General features: G+C 37.4%; 1 protein-coding gene across 1 annotated transcript; it reads left to right on the top strand.

The window, feature by feature from the left end:
• Window positions 1-6,569: 6,569 nt before the first annotated feature.
• Window positions 6,570-9,896, top strand: LOC148876710 (ABC transporter G family member 1-like). Its single transcript, XM_088984386.1, has 7 exons — window positions 6,570-7,291; window positions 7,437-7,516; window positions 7,683-8,147; window positions 8,230-8,316; window positions 8,416-8,544; window positions 8,626-8,907; window positions 9,017-9,896. The coding sequence occupies exons 1-7, from the start codon at window positions 6,745-6,747 to the stop codon at window positions 9,680-9,682; spliced, it is 2,256 nt and encodes a 751-aa protein (XP_088840512.1). The 5' UTR covers window positions 6,570-6,744; the 3' UTR covers window positions 9,683-9,896.
• The last annotated feature ends 8,841 nt before the right edge of the window (window positions 9,897-18,737 follow it).

Consider the following 18,737-nt stretch of genomic DNA (forward strand, 5'->3'; position numbering starts at 1 on the left):
CAAATGAAACAAAGGATCATGACCAACCATTGAATGGATTCCATCAAATACACCACCGGGTGAAAATCACAAGTGAATCGATCATTGGCGGAGGCATTGATAAATAATAAAACGAAAAAAAAAAAAAACAATAAAAGAATCTTGAAGTGGAACAAACCATACATTAGGCTATGTTTGGTTTGAAGGAAAAAATAGGGAAAAGAAAGAAAATTTGGGGAAACTTATACAAGATTTGTGAAGGTTTCCTAACTTTTCTTTCCTTTTCCTACTTTCTCCTTCAAACCAAACGTAACTTTAATTTTCCAATTTTAATTAATCTTTGATCATAGACATGGTTAGTGATTTTACGTTTTCCAATTCTACAAGTGGAGATTTTCCACATGAAAAACGAAACGTTTGGAATTTCAAGTAAGAATTTCAAGTAAGAAATTCCAAGAAAACAGAAGACAGACCCATAAGCCAACTGAAAATACGATGATCACGCAAGGTTTAGGTTTCTGCTTTCTGGTATATTTTGAAAATGGAGAATAAATACTTTGGATCGATACTCCAAATTTCTTCGCTTGGGTGGGGTCCTTACGACCAAACAACCTTAGCTGGAGAGATCAGAGATGGATGGATGGATCTAAGGCGAAGGGGAGGCGAGTCAAATTTTAAAAAACTCCACGTAGGGGAAGTTTCCTTTGCTCCTCTCAGAGTACTGTACCAGGGAAAAATCAAGATTCTTTGTGTATCTCCGCTCTATGAGGCTTTTGAGTTTACGTTACTCCTCCATGATTTCAAATCTGACCCCACGGAGCTTCCCAAGATTCATCAAATCAAAGAAAAAGAGGAGCCAAAAGCAAACGTGAAGCGTAGGATGGTTGCGGGCTCCGTTTCCTCCATGTCTTAAAAGCAAGCGTAGTTGATCTCTGCAGGTAACGAAGATGAGGATGGAGACGCCATGACCTTGTCGTGTTTTACTTTGACTCCTCTCTCTCTTTCTCTCTCTGGCTTCACGAGAGAGTAATGAGTCATGGTCGACTTCCTTTTCCTTGATGGAAGACCAAGACTTTATGAAAGGCCAGGACTATGTCAATGTTAATTGTTAATTGGCAACACAGCAATAGAGACCTGTTGCAAGACGGAAGACCAGACTTTAAATGCTTACTAGTTATTATTTGTTTATTTCAATTGCTGGCATCATCGCTGATGTTAATGGAATTAAAAAAAAAAAAAACTGAGTTAAGTTCACACAATGTACATGATAGCCGATCTAATGGGAATGAATGCTAACCACCCATCAGTACATCTACAGTACTACTGCACTAGTCCACTATCAAAATTCAAGCATTTAAGTCAATAGAGTTTCCTTTCCAGGGGTGCAATCCTTTCAAGCAAAAGCTTGTGTTTCCATACACTAACCCACTCTGGGGAAGTGGGGCCATAGTTGCCACCTGTCAAAGATCAAATGGCCTATGGGCTATGGATCATGTGATGGGACCCTGCACAGGATTGGTGGTTTCATGGCTGCTTCTATTATCAACCCCTAATGGGAAGGATACGAAGGTCTGAAAGGGGCAAAGAGAAATGTGGAAATATGTAACTTGGTGTATATGATTATTGGGCGACTATAAACAAGCCCATTATTTTCTTATTGACCATCAAATGAATAAAGTGAATAAATTTGGGGAAGGCGGCTTGACTTGGAAATTTCATTCCTACCAAATGGATGCCATGAGAAGGTTGTAGTGCTGTACGATAGTTGCCGGATTCTAAAATTTCCAATCGATAAGGGGCAGTGTTCCATCCTGCATTCAGGAATTATTATGCAAGGTGTATATTCAAGTTTCAACACGGAACCCAAGTAATAAATTAAGGGTTTCCTAAGGTTGGTGGTGGTGGGGCATTGGAATTATTATGCATCAGTTTTCCATTCTATTGGTAGGTCTTGGAATTGATTGATCATTGATATTGCAAGCTCTAACTTTGGCCAAGGTTGTTGGAAACACGGACAACTGCTCCCACGGCTCCCTCATCACAGCAATTCCCTTAAAATAAACTAATCTATATCAATATTAGAAAGAGGACAGAGGAGAAGGGAGGGGAGAAAAAAAAAAAACTAATCTTTTTCTTCTTTTGTTTCTCATATGTATGGTTATTTATTATTAAATTAAATTATTGAAGAAAGATATGATATTAGAAGAATTTTTATCAATCAAAACCCATCTATAAATTTTGATAAATAACACCTAATCATTTATCAATTTATGTCTTTATGATATCAATTGATTGGTCAAAATTTTTTCATATATCATATCTTTCCGAGGAACCCTTTTATAAGATGTAACATCTCCCTTCTTGTAAGATTTTTAGATGCTGCAATCTGCCATCTTATTGGATTTAAGTGTTTTCCCATATTAAACCCCACCCCTACACCCAAAAAAAGAAAAAAAAGAAAGAAACGTCTCCCTTCTGATAACTATTAAATCTCTTTTTCCTTCTTAAATCTCTCTGAGCCCTTTTTGGGTACTTTCTTGATCAATCAGGGGTGTGGAAATCCAATGAAAATAAGTAAATAAAGCAGAGGCAGAAATTTAATGGGTTGGATACTTGGGTTGAGTTAAGAACCAAACCAAAGCTAACCCTATGCATAGACCTTATCATGGCCTAAATTCAAACTAAAGTCAATATCTAAATTTGCCAATTCAGACCTAACCAAATTTCTATGGAATCCCATGAATTCATGAGACAAAGGGAAGAAAAGGGAAGAAAATCATGATTCATGAGCCAAAGCAAAACTATTAGCCATTGAAACTTACACATCCAACTGGGTGTCCTCGTTACAAACTAATAAATGATACTGAAAAGCCGCCTTCTCATAAGATTCATGCATAAAGCCAAACAACCTAATATGTTGTTGCGTACTTGTACAACGAACAGAGGACCTGAACGTGAAATGTTGCCTATCATTTCAAGATTAATTGTTTAACATTTAACCCAAACTAGTTAAAATTCTTTTTTCCTTTGAACCCATTTTGTTCTAATTCATTTATTATTAACAGAGTTGTTATGGAAGGACCAAGGAGATTTTTTTTTCTTTCTTCTCTATGTAAAGACGAAGGAGAATTTGGTGCGAGTGTTTATAAGCAAGAGCAACCATTTGTTTGCGGTGTAAGTGTCATTTATGTAAAATCGATGGAGTTTTGAAAAAGTGAGGATTGAAAAAGGTGATTGTCAACATGGTTTTTAAAGCCGACCCTGTGACCGAACCCGAACTGGTCAGGGTCCGGTTATTGGGTCAAACAGTCCGATCGTTTGAAGTGAACGTTCAGGCCATTCTAATAAAAAATAAAAAACAGTAAAAACCGTTCAAACGGTTTGAATGGTTAACTGCCCATTTCAGCGGTTCGTTGACCAAAATCAACGGTTTTGGGGGGAAATTTGGTTTTGGGGGAAAATGGAACCGGTCACCTGACCGGTTCCCGGTTTTTACGATCTGACTGTCCAATCTGGCCCGTTTTGAAAACCATGATTATCAATGTAATACTATATTGATTTTATTGCTATAGTTTTTACATCGATGATTGATGTAAAACCTCACTAAAGTGACATTTTATATCGATTTATGATATAAATTTATCTCCATCCAAACACCGGCAAAGCTAAACTGGCAATGACATTTTACACCGTAAACAAATACAACAATAAGGATTCGTTAAAAAACTTTATTTTCTCACTATTTGTCTCATTTTTTTAACAATAACTACTGTGCAATGAATTGCCTAGCCCTCAATTGAAAAATGTCACACTACGAGGACAATCTAGATCAGGTAGGCACAACGTTGTAAGCACGTTCAATGAACATTTAGAAATTTTTTTGACACCTATCACTTAAAATACCCCCATGCCTATCCTTAAAAAAAGTTAAAAATCACTTTTGACTAGGGGTGCAAATGGACCCGATCCAATCCGAGATCTGATCCTATTTAGTCGAATTCAGATAACTCCTCGTCGAATCTTCGGATCGGATTCGGATCACCCCTATCCAATCTGAGAAGATCCAATCCGATGTGTTATATATTTATAATATAAATATAAATATAAATATAAAATATATATATATATAATACATATATATGTTATTTATAAATATACTGTTTATATTATATTTTTATGAAATTGTTATATTATTTATTTTTTATAAAAACATGTATATATATGACGAAAATAATTAAAAAATATTTATATTTTTATTTTTTCTTTATTTAAATTAGTATATTTTATTTGTTTTTTAACAATTTATTAATTTTTAAAGAAAACAAGTCGAATCAAATCATATTCAAAAATCCAAAGATCCGATAAGATTCGAATTCAGAATGAGTCCTATCAAATCGGATCAAATCTTCATATCAGATTGAATTCAAATATACCTTGATTGAAATCCCATCAAATTTGTTTGCACCCCTACCTTTGACGGTCGAAGTATTTATCAATAATGCTCAACACGCTTACTATATTGTGCCTATTAGATCCTCCGGTCCCATTTTGATGCTCGAAAGTTCTACTTCTACATCTTGTGGAAAACGTTCAACAGGCCAAGAAAAACGCTATTTTGAAAATGATGAATTAGAACAGCAAGCTTTAATCGTTTTCTTGAATAAACTTGGAAATTAAAAAAGAAAATAACTTTGGCACTTGTAGATGGTACAACTTCTAGATTTATAAGCAGTTAATTTATTTTGAATGAGCTATATTTTGTTAGTCGAAGTCCTTGTAATTCAAATGGAATTAATGGAATTAGTAGTAGTAAGGGCTAACAAGAATACAAGATCAACCAGGGCCAGTTCTAGCTATGAGACATAGAGAGGTTCTTTATTAGATTTTTTTTTATTCTAAGTATAATCAAATATTCTAATTAGTTGTATTTTATATTTTTTTCTTTGGTTTGTAAACCGTTTCACCAGTTTGACCTTCTGATCTGAGTTTTTTTTTTTCCTATATCAAACGAGTGGAGGATCATGACATAAAAATGGGCACAAGCTCATTAGCCAACTGGTAATTCATAATTACATTAGAAGAGGCCTGTGGAATGCAAGCTCTGCGTTGCTACCAATACCTACCCACAGTATATTACAATTATACATCAGGATTATCTCTTTTATTTGTATGTTGGTCCTTAATGGAGAGATCTTACAAATGTATGGCTGTAATGTCGCGCGGGTAGCCTGTGCAGCAGAGATCCAAAGATTTATGATGCACTTGAAGTCATATATGAAACGGCGAAATCAACTTTCGTGCTCACAAGATGGAGATTATTTTCAGAATTTAGATCTGTTAATGACAATATATTGCTGGTCACACTCATCCAACTATATTCATGCGTGTGACAAACAATGTATTATAGTCAGTAGATCTGAACTCCAATGCAAGGCTCTGAAGGACTTTGTGAATAGTCAGTAGGTCTTGTGAGCAAGAAGACGATCTATGCATGATTTGACCTGTCAGTAGGTCTTGTGAGCAAGAAGACGATCTATGCATGATTTGACATGTTTATGGGTCAGGTTGGATTGGGTTTTCATTCTATATTAATAGATTTTTTTAAGGCCCGAGTTCGAGTTCGGTTTGATCATCAGCTTATAATTTGGGTCCGAGCCCGATCCTCATAAAAAATCTGAAACTCGGGCCTGAACCCGAACCCGAAATTTAACTCATTCTGTTACTACTATTGAAACAGTTGAAGAGAGAGATAGAAATTATAAAGAAAAAAATAAAAAATATATATATTAAATTATAAACATATATATATATTTCAATAAATATTATATTATTCATATATTTTATATAATATATAAAATACATATGCTGAATTAGGTCGGGCCGGATTCGGGCCAAGCTTAAAAGACGACACAGGTTGTTGGAGTGGGTCTTGCACCGATTGAATCCGGTTTCCACAGGAGTTGTATGAAGTGATTTAAGGCGGAGCCACAGCAATACATAAAACGGAAAGGTACGGACAGACCGATGCAGATCTCTGATTTCTTACTGCAGAGATATAAAGCTGGCACCTACCCAACAATACTTTGGGTTTATAAATTCTGACTCCGGGATGAAGCAATGTAAGGAGAGAGAATAAGGTGACGTGTCGGCGCCTCACACACATCCCAACGGTGCATTCGGAGCATCTCCCAATCATAAATATGAAAGATGGCAAGTGTACGCTGAGATGCAATGTAAAATGTAAGGAGACTGAATTTGCGCCTATTTGTGAGGAGCAGATCCCGTCACCAATGTAAGGCGTCGATGTGTTGTCGCTTTAAATGAGATCACATCTCCGCCCGGTCGCCCCACATCACATTTCCGTCGTGTATTAGGAATATCTTCCGATAATGACATCATGAGAGGAGATGCTTCCAATCCGGTGTGCGGCGGAGATGTGAACTCGTTTTAAAATACATGAAAACAAAATAGACTGCGAGTGCGATTTGCGACTTTGAAGAATAGCCGCGTTGGTGACGCCGACGAGGTGACGAATTTTTAACGAGTCGGTTAGGAGATAAAGACCTTCAAAATTGTAGCGTCTGGCTGTTGGGTTGGTCCTCGAGTCACGTTGACTTTGCCTATAAATAAATTCCAGTCTTCTGTAGTTTTCACAAGGCAGCCAAAGGCAATCAGAAAGCCAAGCTGCATTGCTTTGCCCAACCCCTCTCTTTTGCCCCAAAGAATACGCTCCTTGAAACAAAGCTGCCAGACAGAATTAACAGAATGTCGAATCCAGTTAACGTTCCTAGATGGACTCCAAACGCAAGCCCAACAAGGTTACCTCACCCAGAAAACATTTCGCAGGAGAGGGATGATGACACGGAGATGGGAAGCATTGTGTCTGAAGAAGAACCCATGTCCATGTCCCACGGCATGGAAAGGACTTTCCCTTTCAGCACTTACTCCGCTCCTCCACCTTCTACGTTTCCCATCCCCAACCCCAAGGACAAGGTCATCCACCCTCAACCTGCCTATAACTTGAGAATTGAAACCGATGAAATTACGCACCACGTGGAGGCCAGAGAGGTTCAGTTGTCCAACCATGGCCATGCCGCCTATGCTTCTCGCGCTCCACTAACTGTTCCTTTGGAGTACCGAGAGGACGGCATCTACTTGACATGGAAGGATCTGTGTGTTACGGTCTCCGACGCGAAAAGCGGGACACGGGCCATCCTTCAGGGTCTCACCGGTTACGCCCAGCCCGGCGAGGTCTTGGCCATCATGGGTCCTTCCGGTTGCGGCAAGTCAACTCTCCTTGATACTTTGGCTGGTAATCACATTCACACCTTCTCCAACTTGTTCTTTTCTCTTTTGCTTTCCAACTTTTCTCATCTTTTTTAATCTTTTAATATATATTAACCTTTCATACAAATTAAGAGATTCTGATAAACCAAACCAAAAATCACAAATTGCAGGGAGACTAGGTTCGAACACGAGACAATCTGGAGATATCCTTGTTAATGGACGAAGACAAGCACTGGCATTTGGGACCTCGGTGAGGCTCTTTTTTGTTTTCATTGTCACATGTCGTCTCTGAAATCTAGAAAAACTAGAGGGGAAACTCACACTAACTTTGCTTGAACCACCAACCGAAGCACTGAATAATTTTCTTGGTTTTAACTCTAACGTGGGTGTTTGGTTTTTGTCATGCGTGGATGTAGGCTTATGTGACTCAAGATGATACTCTAATGATGACATTAACTGTTAGAGAAGCAGTTTACTACTCTGCCCAGCTTCAGCTGCCCGACTCCATGCCGCTGTCCGAGAAGAGGGAAAGAGCAGAGATCACTATCAGGGAGATGGGGTTGCAAGATGCAATGAACACCAGAATTGGAGGGTGGGGTCACAAAGGGCTTAGTGGGGGCCAAAAGAGGAGAGTCAGCATCTGTATTGAGATCTTGACCCGCCCAAAGCTTCTTTTTCTGGACGAACCCACCAGCGGTCTTGACAGTGCGGCTTCCTACCATGTCATGAACCGAATCGTACGCCTAGCCCAACAGGATGGAAGGACAGTCGTCGCTTCCATCCATCAGCCCAGCAGTGAAGTTTTTGAGCTCTTCCACAATCTTTGTCTTCTTTCTGCTGGTAAAACGGTCTACTTTGGCCAGGCTTCAGCAGCAAGCGAGGTAACTACTTAATTTGGTCTGTGGGAACATTTTTATTAGCAAATGGAGTCCTAGAATAATTCCCATTTTCATTTTATTGTAGTTCTTCTCATCAAATGGTTTCCCATGTCCAAGTCTGAGAAACCCATCGGATCACTACCTTAGGACGATCAACAAAGACTTCGATACGGTAATTTTTTTTCTGTTAAAACCTCTCAACTTGTTTTCTATTTAAAAACTTGGGGAAACCTTTCATTTAATTTAAACTCTCTTTGGTTATTGTCCACAGGACGTCGAACAGGGCTTTGATGGGAAGACTATAAGCACTGACGAAGTAATTAACATTCTTGTAAAGTCATACAAGTCATCTGAGACTTGCCAGCAAGTGAAAAGACGGGTAGCAGAGATATGCAAGAGGGTATGAAATTGCTCCTCTGAATCATGGATCTCTATTCCTCAAGCTAAGAGTCAATATTGAAGACATTGATTTAATTTTCAGGAAGGTGCACCTTTGGAGAAGAAGGGCAGTCAAGCTAGCTTCCTTTCGCAGTCTTTCGTTCTAACGAAACGATCTTTTGTGAACATGTATCGTGATCTTGGGTACTACTGGTTGCGGCTTGCAATCTATATTGCTCTGTGTCTCTGCGTAGGTACTATATATTTCGACATCGGCCACAGCTTCGGCTCCATTCAGGCTAGGGGCTCGATGTTGATGTTTGTCGCTGCCTTCTTGACATTTATGGCCATCGGCGGATTTCCTTCTTTTGTTGAGGACATGAAGGTGATTAAATAGATATTCAAACTTAAGTTTGTTAATTTATTGGAGCTTCAATTTAAAATTACGAGTTTACTAAATGACTTTTGTTTCTTGCTTTATCTCTTATATTCAGATCTTCCAACGAGAGAGATTGAATGGGCACTACGGAGTGGGTGCATTCGTTCTGGGAAATTCGTTTTCTTCCATCCCCTACTTGCTTCTCATTTCTCTGATTCCAGGAGCAATTGCTTATTATCTCGTGGGTCTTCAGAAGGGAGCTGAGCACTTCGTCTACTTTGCTCTGGTGCTCTTCGTATGCATGTTATTGGTCGAGAGCCTGATGATGATCGTCGCGAGTGTTGTGCCAGATTTCCTCATGGGTATTATCACAGGAGCTGGAATTCAGGGTGTGATGATGTTGAACGGTGGGTTCTTCCGACTGCCGGACGATCTTCCGAAGCCTTTCTGGAAATACCCAATGTACTATATTGCCTTCCACAAGTACGCTAACCAAGGGTTCTACAAGAATGAGTTTGAAGGTTTGACGTTCCCCAACAATCTAGCAGGAGGTCCACCCACCATCACTGGAGATGAAATTTTGAGGGACACGTGGCAAGTGGAGATGGGTTATTCTAAGTGGGTGGACCTTGCAATCTTGTTGGGGATGGTTATCTTGTACAGATTCATGTTCTGGGCTATTATCAAGACTGTTGAGAAGATGAAGCCCATGATCAGGGCTTTCTTAGCTACCCCTCCCAATCAAATGGCACAGATCATGGAGACTCCCTCTACAAGTTAAAAAACTGAATTTGGTGTATCACTGTATTAATATTATGCAGTATTATGTGGCATGTGTGCTCGCTCAATTTTCGTTGACGTGCACTTGTTTTGATTGAGTGAGGCGCACTTAAATGTGACTTGCTTTTTAAAAAATATATAGTAGTAGTTCATGATGTATAATCACTTTGTGAGTTTGTGTTATATATTTGCTTCAATTTGAAGATTTTGTATCACTTTTTCTTCGTTTTTAGTTTTTTACTGGTGTTTTCAGTCTTTAAGGCCGTGTTCTTGGTCTTTACGTGAGTCTTTACGGCTGCGTTTTCAGCCTTCCGTTCAAACCAAACATAGCCTTTGGCGTAACTGTATGAGCTCGAATCTCCCATCATCCTTGTCATTCATAAGAGTTAACGCTGCAAGTTGGGCTGGATTGGCCCGAACCCATAAAAAGACGGATTGGATTGGGTTGGGTTGATGTTGAGGTTAGGGTTAAAATTTATGAGACTGATTTTATTTTGGATTGGGTTAGGGTTGATTCCTCATATAATCTGACCAAACCCGAACCCTACTCTATAGTATATATCAATATATAAAAAAAAATATATATATATATATATATATATATATATATATATATATATATATATATATATATATATATATATATATATATATATATATTATACATTGATTTGATTAGATACATGATAATTGTATAGCCCCCACCACATACTATCAAGGATTTCTTTTAAGATAATCACTTTACTTAATTGTAATTGGAAATACTAAAACCTTAATAACATATTTTATTCTTTATTTCCTCTCTATTGCTTGCCACCCATAGCTTATTGCCTATAAAAGATCTATTATAAGTCATAATTCATAATAAATTATGCTCATTTCAAAATCTTTTTTTTTTTAATTTTGTACTTAGAGAACCAATAAAAATATCAACAAACAAATACTAATAAAACATAGGACTAATATATATAGTCACAGTTGAGTTAAGATCTTAGATTAAGAATTTCTACAAGAGTTTAAGGGATGGGAAGAAGGTTGGGTTGGGCCCAACCCAAGACTTCGGATTGAATTGGATTGGGTTGATAGGGTTGGAGGTATTTAGTTAGGATTAGGGTTAGGGTTAGGTTTAGAGATAGGATTGGGGGTTTAAAACTTAGGGTTAGACTAGGATTGACTTCAACCCAATCTAACCCGGCCCAACTTGCAGCCCTAATAAGAATAGCTAGTGCCCTTTTGATAAGAGGAATCAATTTCTGCAATTCACATTAACATCTAGTGCCCTATAAACGCCCTACATGCACATCTCAGTGTTCGTTGAGAATATTTCTTGAAATTGTATTGGGATGTGCTGTGGGGTGTTGTTACTGGGTGCGCTGTCATTTGTCCCAAAGCCGGTAAAAGAGCCTAAGCCTAACCCAAGTTTACGCTCAATTCAATTTTTTTCTTGACCCCACCCCCAGCCCAGAAAATGCAGCTCCAACAGTCCAACCTATACAAAAACTCGAATTGGATCATGCAACCAAGTTGTTCCCCTAATCCTAACCCATTATCATTTATTATTATCCTTTTATTTTCATGGCTTGTTTTGCTTTTGCAAAACAACTTATGTTGGGTGAAATGATGCCGGGAAAAATAAGATAACTAGGGTCCATTTGGTTTGTTGGATGGAATGGGAATCGTAATTAGAATGGCATTCTCTCATACCAAGGAATGAACATTCCCTTCCCCTTTTATGCGGATCAAAATCCATTTCAACCAATTCTCATTCTGATTCCAATTGCAGACTGAACCAAACAGGTGAAAGGAATAGATTATTGCGATTCCAATTTCAACTGTGCACCAAATGAACTCTTAGTCTAGCACCATCAGATCCATGATGATGATAATGATGAACCACCATGGAGCAACAGATGGAAGTGCAGCCCACGTTGTAGCATGTAGATGTGTAGCCCAATGATCGATCTTCACCTTTTTTCGGCTACATGGGAGTATGGGACTAACAACAGGGTATCCCATCCTCCCCCCAACCCGGCTTCATGTGTTGGATGTCTTGCATGTTTGCCCTGACATTAAAGACTTTAAGATATTGCAACTTTGCAAGCATTCTCGCGGCAACAAAAACTTAAGCCTCCATCTTTGCCTCTTCTTGCCTAATTACTTTTTGCAATTGAACAAATGTTGTTGGAGCATATTTTTACAAGAAAATGGTTTCTTCAGTCTCTGGGTGGAACCCATGTGCAAGCGATCCCATTCCCATCAAGAAGGTGAAATGCGACGGATTGGAGACAGAAAGAACTGCTTACGTCCAGTGGCGTGTACAGAGATCTTTTCCCTTTGGTCGCAGTGCAATTTTATTTATAGTATAAATGTATGAAAGTGAAAATGAAAAGAATGCAACTTTTAGTTTAATTTTGTTTTAGGTTTTATTTTCCATCCCAATCGGTTACGTAGCTCAATCCATCTACATGACTACAGCATTCCACCATTTAGAAATCACACATCTATCCGAGGTGAAAAAATGTTCAAATGTCCAAGTTGAACTCTAGCTCTCAGCCCGGTATCTACTTGACATGGTAGGATATGTGTGTGGCCGTCTCAAATGACAAAGTTTTTTTTTTTTTTTTTTTTGCAAGGATAAAAACAGCAAGCAAGTTAAGGGAATATTTGGATCCCTTTACATGGTTTCTCAAAAAGATTGGTGAAGTTTACTTAGCTGGCATAGCTATTTACAAAAGAGTTCTCTTTGCCATTTTATGGGCTAGCAAAATAACATCCCTGCTTACATACATGATTTTAATATTTAAAAAAAAAAATAGAAATTCCAAAATATGGTCATAAAGTTCTTGTTGGTCCCATTGTATCTGTTTTTTTGTCCCTCTGAGCTTCGCTAACACTGTTTTAGCATCTGAAAGCAAAAAACCTGTCTTTACAACCATACAAAAAATAATAATAATAAAACTTTCTTAATTCTCTTATCACTGCCCAGAGAGGCCTGTGAGTGAACATATACAAACCAGTAAATGTAGTTTGTGTGAATGGGTTCCATGAGTCATCAACAAGAGTTCCATGAGTCATCAACAAGAATGATCAGAAATTTGGAGGAGAAAACTTGTTGCAAATCCCTTTCTGATTGAGGATCTAATGGATTGAGCAGTTTAAGTCCCGATTCTTTGTAACTGCAGTAACTTTCAGCCTTTCTCAATATTTGAAGGGAGTCTGGGTTCACTTTGTTAAATAATTGATTGTTTCTTGCATCACATATGCTTCTGAAGATGGTACATACTTTTGCAATATAGTTATGCTTTATCACTTTATTTTCCAAATGGGAGTTGTGTTGCCACCACCACTAGATTAGGTCCACTTGGCCTGAATTCAAAAAGATTTCTGGTACCAAACCAACCTGAGCCTGGATCCAAATTGCCTTAGAGAGAGGGCATTGGAGGAAAAATGTGCTTTTGGGTTTCTGGAGAAACTTTACAAAAAGTGCACCCAGTTTCTTCTCTTCTCCTACAGCTCCATATTTCTGTCTTGGTTCGAATAGCTCTATGGAGAACATTCCACATGAAGATTTGACATCTATGGGGGAGTATGGACTTTTCTAGATGCCAAAGTTGGGGAGTTCGCATCCTATGGACTCTATAGGTTCACACTTCACAGGATACATGTGCCCTCCTATAAAATCTCGCCGCATTGTTCAATCTCTCCCATTTTCAAAACTAATCGAATTTGCCTCCCTTACGACATTTACTTCATTTTTGGGCGCTACTTCCTAAAATCCTAAGTCTGCCTTTGGAAACGATGCAAATAAGTGTGAATGCAAAGTTGGTTTAGTTTTGCATTAACAAATTTACCTTCTTACCAAACAGACTTTTAGCTATAATGGATGCAAACACGAATTTCAATAAAATATATTTTTTTCTATGGAAAGCCCACTTGAATGCAAATATACTTCTTTTCTATTGATGTATTTTTACATCTTATTATCAATGTAAATATGCATTGGCCTGTCATTTATCAATGCATAAATGTATTGTTGCCAAACACAAGCAAAAGTGAACCAAATTTACCCTGAACCGGAATTTACACTCCATTTGCATCATTTCCAAATGTAGTCTAAAGGGTTAAATACTTAAAATATATCCCTACCCTTTAACAAATGGATAAAAACTTATAATATTGTTTGAAGAATTAAATTAATGGGAAAATTCTCGATTAGTACCATGTACTTTAGGTTTAGTTTAACTTTGATCTCTAAACTTTAAAATGCAACAATTCAGTACCTAAACTTTCAAAATGTGCCAATTTAAATACCTACCATTAACCAACCCGTTAATCGGCCATTAAGTGGCATTTTGAAAAAACAAAAATGCCATTTGAATGTCATCTATTTTTTTTATCAACCATCCAAATGTTGACAAAAAATGAGCGGTCCCAAATCCTTGTCTCTTCTATTAAAAAAAATTGGGGTCACATGAATAAAGAGAATTAGAGGACACTTGAAAGGCATTTGCATCTTTTCAAATGCCACTTAATGGTTGATTAATGGGTTGACTAACAATAGGTACCGGATTGGCATGTTTTGAAAGTTTGGATACTGAATTGTTGTATTTTAAAGTTTAGGGACCAAAGTGGCATTAGGCCCAAAGTATAAGGTACTAATTGAAAAATTTCCCTTAATTAAAGTACCCTTAATTTTTTTGGCAATTGACATCATTCCTAAACATTGCTGAAAAATAAACCTCTATTATTTTTCAAATTTTCAAATTAAAATCAAACTAATAAAAACTCTACAATCCCAATGAGAACTAGATACATCTACAGCACGTGAGATTTAGAAAGAGGAAAAAAAAAAAAAAGGATTGCAATTTGCAACGATTATTTCCTGCCCAATCGAAAGGAAAACAGTCACTTTTATTCTCTAACGAGTGCTACTTCTTCAATTACTATCTATTTTAGTTCAATCTACTACTCCATCCTATTGGCCAGTCGAATCCCTACAGAATGATGTCAAACCCTTCTCCTCCCACCACAGAACTCAATTTCTTTATTTTCTTCTAAATAAATAAGATAAAATATAAAAACCTCCCTTTAAGTTTTTAATAATCATAAAAGCTTTCCCTATAATTTTATTTTAACAAAAACCTCTCTTGAACTTTTAAAAGGTTGATAATAATCACCATTTCGTTATTAATTCAAATGAAAAACGTTTACTGATGTATAATTTTTTTCAAATACCTATTTTACCCTTTTATAAAATAGCTATATGAAGTTTTCATTTAGGAGATGAGCTCTAATCAATTCGAAAGTTTACTATTCATTTTCTTTGTTGAGAGAGCGATGGCGAGTAGACTTTCCAACACCAAGTAACACAGCAGCAACCCCCTCCAACTCTCTCTTATCTTCTCTCTCCCTCTCCCACTCCCTCTACTTTTTTGTACTCTTTCTTCTTCTTCGTCCCACTCCCCACCACCGTCACCACCCTGTTTCTTCCTCTTGAAGCAGCAATTTGCCATCTCTCCCTCCAAGTTTATCTACTTCTAACGGCAGATCTGAGCTTGGCGAAAACCTCTCCTCCCCCTTTCGTTTTCTATCTCTTTCCCGTCTCATCACCGCCGTTGCAACAGTGGATCTAAGCTTGGCGGCAACCTCTCCTACCCCTTTTGTTCTCTATCTCTTTCCTGTCTCATCACCGTCGTTGCAACGACGGATCTGAGCTCGGCGGCAACCTCTCCTCCCCCTTTCGTTCTCTATCTCTTTCCGATCTCAACACCGTCGTTGCAACGGCGGATCTAAACTCAGCAGCAACATCTCCTTCCCCGATTGGAGGGAAGGAATTTTGAGGGAGTGGTGAAACAGCATAGTTGCTGTTCGTATAGACTCAGGGAGTGATGAGACGACACCATTTCAATCGGGGATTCACGAATGCCTAAAAATTCCTTCCCTCCAATCGTGACCTAGTTGTTCGTCTCATCACTCCCTTGTCCCCCCAATGAGTCTATACGAACTTTTGATGAGCTCATCATGCTTATCTCTTTCCCCTCTCATCACTCCCCCAATGACAATCTCTGATTGGTTGTTCGTTTTCTTCGTTTGGATGGTGGCAATGAACAAAGCTCTCAATACAGAGTAGCAGTGGGAGCTCTATACGAACTTTTGGGTGGGTCAGAGCTGGTAATAGAGCAGCTGATGATTTGGTTTCCTACGAAAACTTCGGCACCACCCAATCTCACCATTGTTCATTCATCGGTGAAGCCGTTTTGAATATGCTAGATAATGGATCCCCCTCATGTAATTTTTTGACGGAGGAAGGTGGAGGAGCTTGGGGTCGGGGGTGAAGGAGGAGGACTGGTGGAGAAATCTGGTGGAAGGTCGTTAAATGTGGAAAATATGTTGACTGGGGTGTTTTACTAAAAATAATGTAAATTAATTTATAAAAGGATAAAATAGATATTTAGAAAAAAAAAGTATGCATCGATAAACGTTTTTCGTCTGAATTAATAACAAAAGGGAGGTTTTTATCAATTTTTTTAAAAATTCAAGGGAGGTCTGATTTTATGATTGTCAAAAACATGAAGGGAGATTTTTATATTTTACCCAAATAAATAAAACACTGGGCTGCAATGCTATATACACAAAAGACATAGTTGGATTAGTTAGGAAGAACAAAGTGACCGAAAAGAAATAATCTCCCACCGCCAAAGATGATAGAACCCAACCACTTTATAACATCGTTATATACACAAAAACCATTACTGGGCTTAGTAAGGAAGAGAACAAAGTGACTTAAAAAGAAATCAAGCAATCTAATTTCTTCCAGTTGAACGATATATTACAGTGAGAAGCTTTCAACTTGCGTTCATAGTTGATTAACCAATACAGTGATGACAAACAGGACATTTTTTTGTATGTACAGGTGGGATGTCCAGTTCTCTTGCACTTGCTATTTCAACCAGGTGAAGGCACTTGTTGGAGAAGAGCAGTCGTACTTTTCTCTCGACTGGAGAGCAAGAAAATTCTTTTTTTGCCACCATTATTAAAGTTGTTAGTGGAAAGCCAGAAGCAGGGAGGAGAGGAAGTTGATGGAGTTTGGCAATGAAAGGGCCAGAACCAGTCAGAGAATTCTCATTTAGTTTTGGTTTTGTTTGTTTATTTGTTTTAATCGATACTTTAGTTGTTCGACAACTTGGAATTTGTGGTTTTTGGTGGGTTGTCAGAGAATTTTGGCATGATGACAAAGAGATTTCCACCCAAAAAAGGTGAAGATTTGTTTAGAATGCCATCTTCAAATGCAGAGACCTATTTGGATAATCTTCTCTGATTTAGTGGAATGCGACAGTGAAGTGAAGCTCTTTCATTGAGAACTTAACATCTTTATGGTCTAAAGGCGAAAGCTAGGTTTCTGGAATTTGAGTTAAGGAGGCATGACAATGTCCTACGATAATTGTCAAAGGTTATTTTAGGTATAATTTAACATTAAATCAAACATGTGTAAATGTCTGTTACGAAGACTTAATGGGAAAGGAGTTGTGCGATAATTGTCAGAAACAGTAGGAATACTTTAAGAAAATTGCCCTAAAAATTTACTAATTGTTTTTAGAAGATCAAGTCTAAGTAGTTTTGTGAATACCAAGCTCTTGATAATGTTTTAGTATGGAATTGGTCATATGAAAACTAATCACATGTAGTTAGGCCTATTGTACCCCAAAATTCGAGATCTCATCCGATTATCTTTTATTCTAATGATGTATTTATGCAATCGGATCTAATTCAGATTTTGGGATCTGCATCCTATTAATAATCAGATTGGATTCGGGTTTGACTTCACCCAATTTGATTAAAATCCGAAACCAATTATGTTATAATATTTATTTATTTTAATATATCAATTTAATATAATTATATAAAAATATATTTTATATATAATAAATTCAGTATGTTATATTTATATTAATTTATTATGTCAAAGTTGAAAAGTAGTTAATTTTTAAATTTTTATGTATTTTAATAGATTAAAGCAGAGTCGGATTAAGTCTAAATATGATCCGAGTTCATTTGGATTTGAATTTGAATCCACTCAAATTTTGAATAAGATTATGATGTAAATTTTCAATAATTGGATCAGAATTAGATTAAAATCCAATCCAATTACAACGTTACATGTAGTAGCTGGTTCCTAAATGCTTGGTAATACTTTCTTATGGAACTAGTATTATGAAAATTTGATTTTTTTTTTAGTAGCCGATGTAAAAGGGGCATATTGTTGATTATGATGTGTGGATAAAAATCCGGTTATTTCTTTGATAGCTAAGATCACTCAGACAGTTTGATTAATTTGTTCATAAAAAATAAAAGTCAATTTTATTGGAATTCTGGAACATTGAGAGAAGAAAGGTGTTTTGATAATATTCAGAAGTTATGCTTATGGTTTTTTCAAAGACAAGTGAAAACCTCCTTAGTAGGGTCCGAACTAATATTGGGAATGCGTTATTCGCAGAGAAGAGTACGGAATGGGTATTTTCATAAAAAAATTGGAGTGTTCGAGGTATATCACATTTGCCGAGTGGGGGGATTTTTATTAGGGGTGCAAGTTGGGTTTATGATTAAACTTGGGCTCGGCCCTAAAATTTGGACTGAAGGCTTAAGTCCGGACTGAGTCTAAGGTTAAGTTCCGAATTTTTCAACTCAAACCCAATCTTCATTGTAATTTGATGAATTCGGGCCTAAACCGGGTTTAGGTTGGTCAATGAATCCACTCTAATATTATACAGACTGGCTCGGGTTCGCCCAAGTTATACTCCTTATTTCTATGGCATTTTATTTTTGTTGCTAGGTCTTAGTAGCTGGATTTTAATGGCAGAGGTGTAAGGGAGTTTTCCTTTTATTAAGTAGGGCTAAAAGTCATTTGGCCAAAGAAATAAATCCGGATCTCCTGCCCATGTTTATCCACAATACACTAATCTGTGGGTTAAAAACATGCATAGTATTATGTAGGAGGATGAGATGTGGGTAAAGTTTTTGTGGGCATGAGATCTGAACTCTAAGATACAGGAAAAATT

This window comes from Nelumbo lutea, chromosome 1, assembly GCF_056320005.1.
Source record: "Nelumbo lutea isolate HS-2025 chromosome 1, American lotus-T2T, whole genome shotgun sequence".
Lineage (NCBI taxonomy): Eukaryota > Viridiplantae > Streptophyta > Magnoliopsida > Proteales > Nelumbonaceae > Nelumbo > Nelumbo lutea.

Coding starts and splice junctions, on each gene's coding strand:
- LOC148876710 (XM_088984386.1), top strand. CDS start 6,745: ATGTCGAATCCAGTTAACGTTCCTAGATGGACTCCAAACGCAAGCCCA. Junction 7,292..7,436: donor TCTCCTTGATACTTTGGCTG/GTAATCACATTC, acceptor CACAAATTGCAG/GGAGACTAGGTTCGAACACG. Junction 8,908..9,016: donor CTTTTGTTGAGGACATGAAG/GTGATTAAATAG, acceptor TCTTATATTCAG/ATCTTCCAACGAGAGAGATT.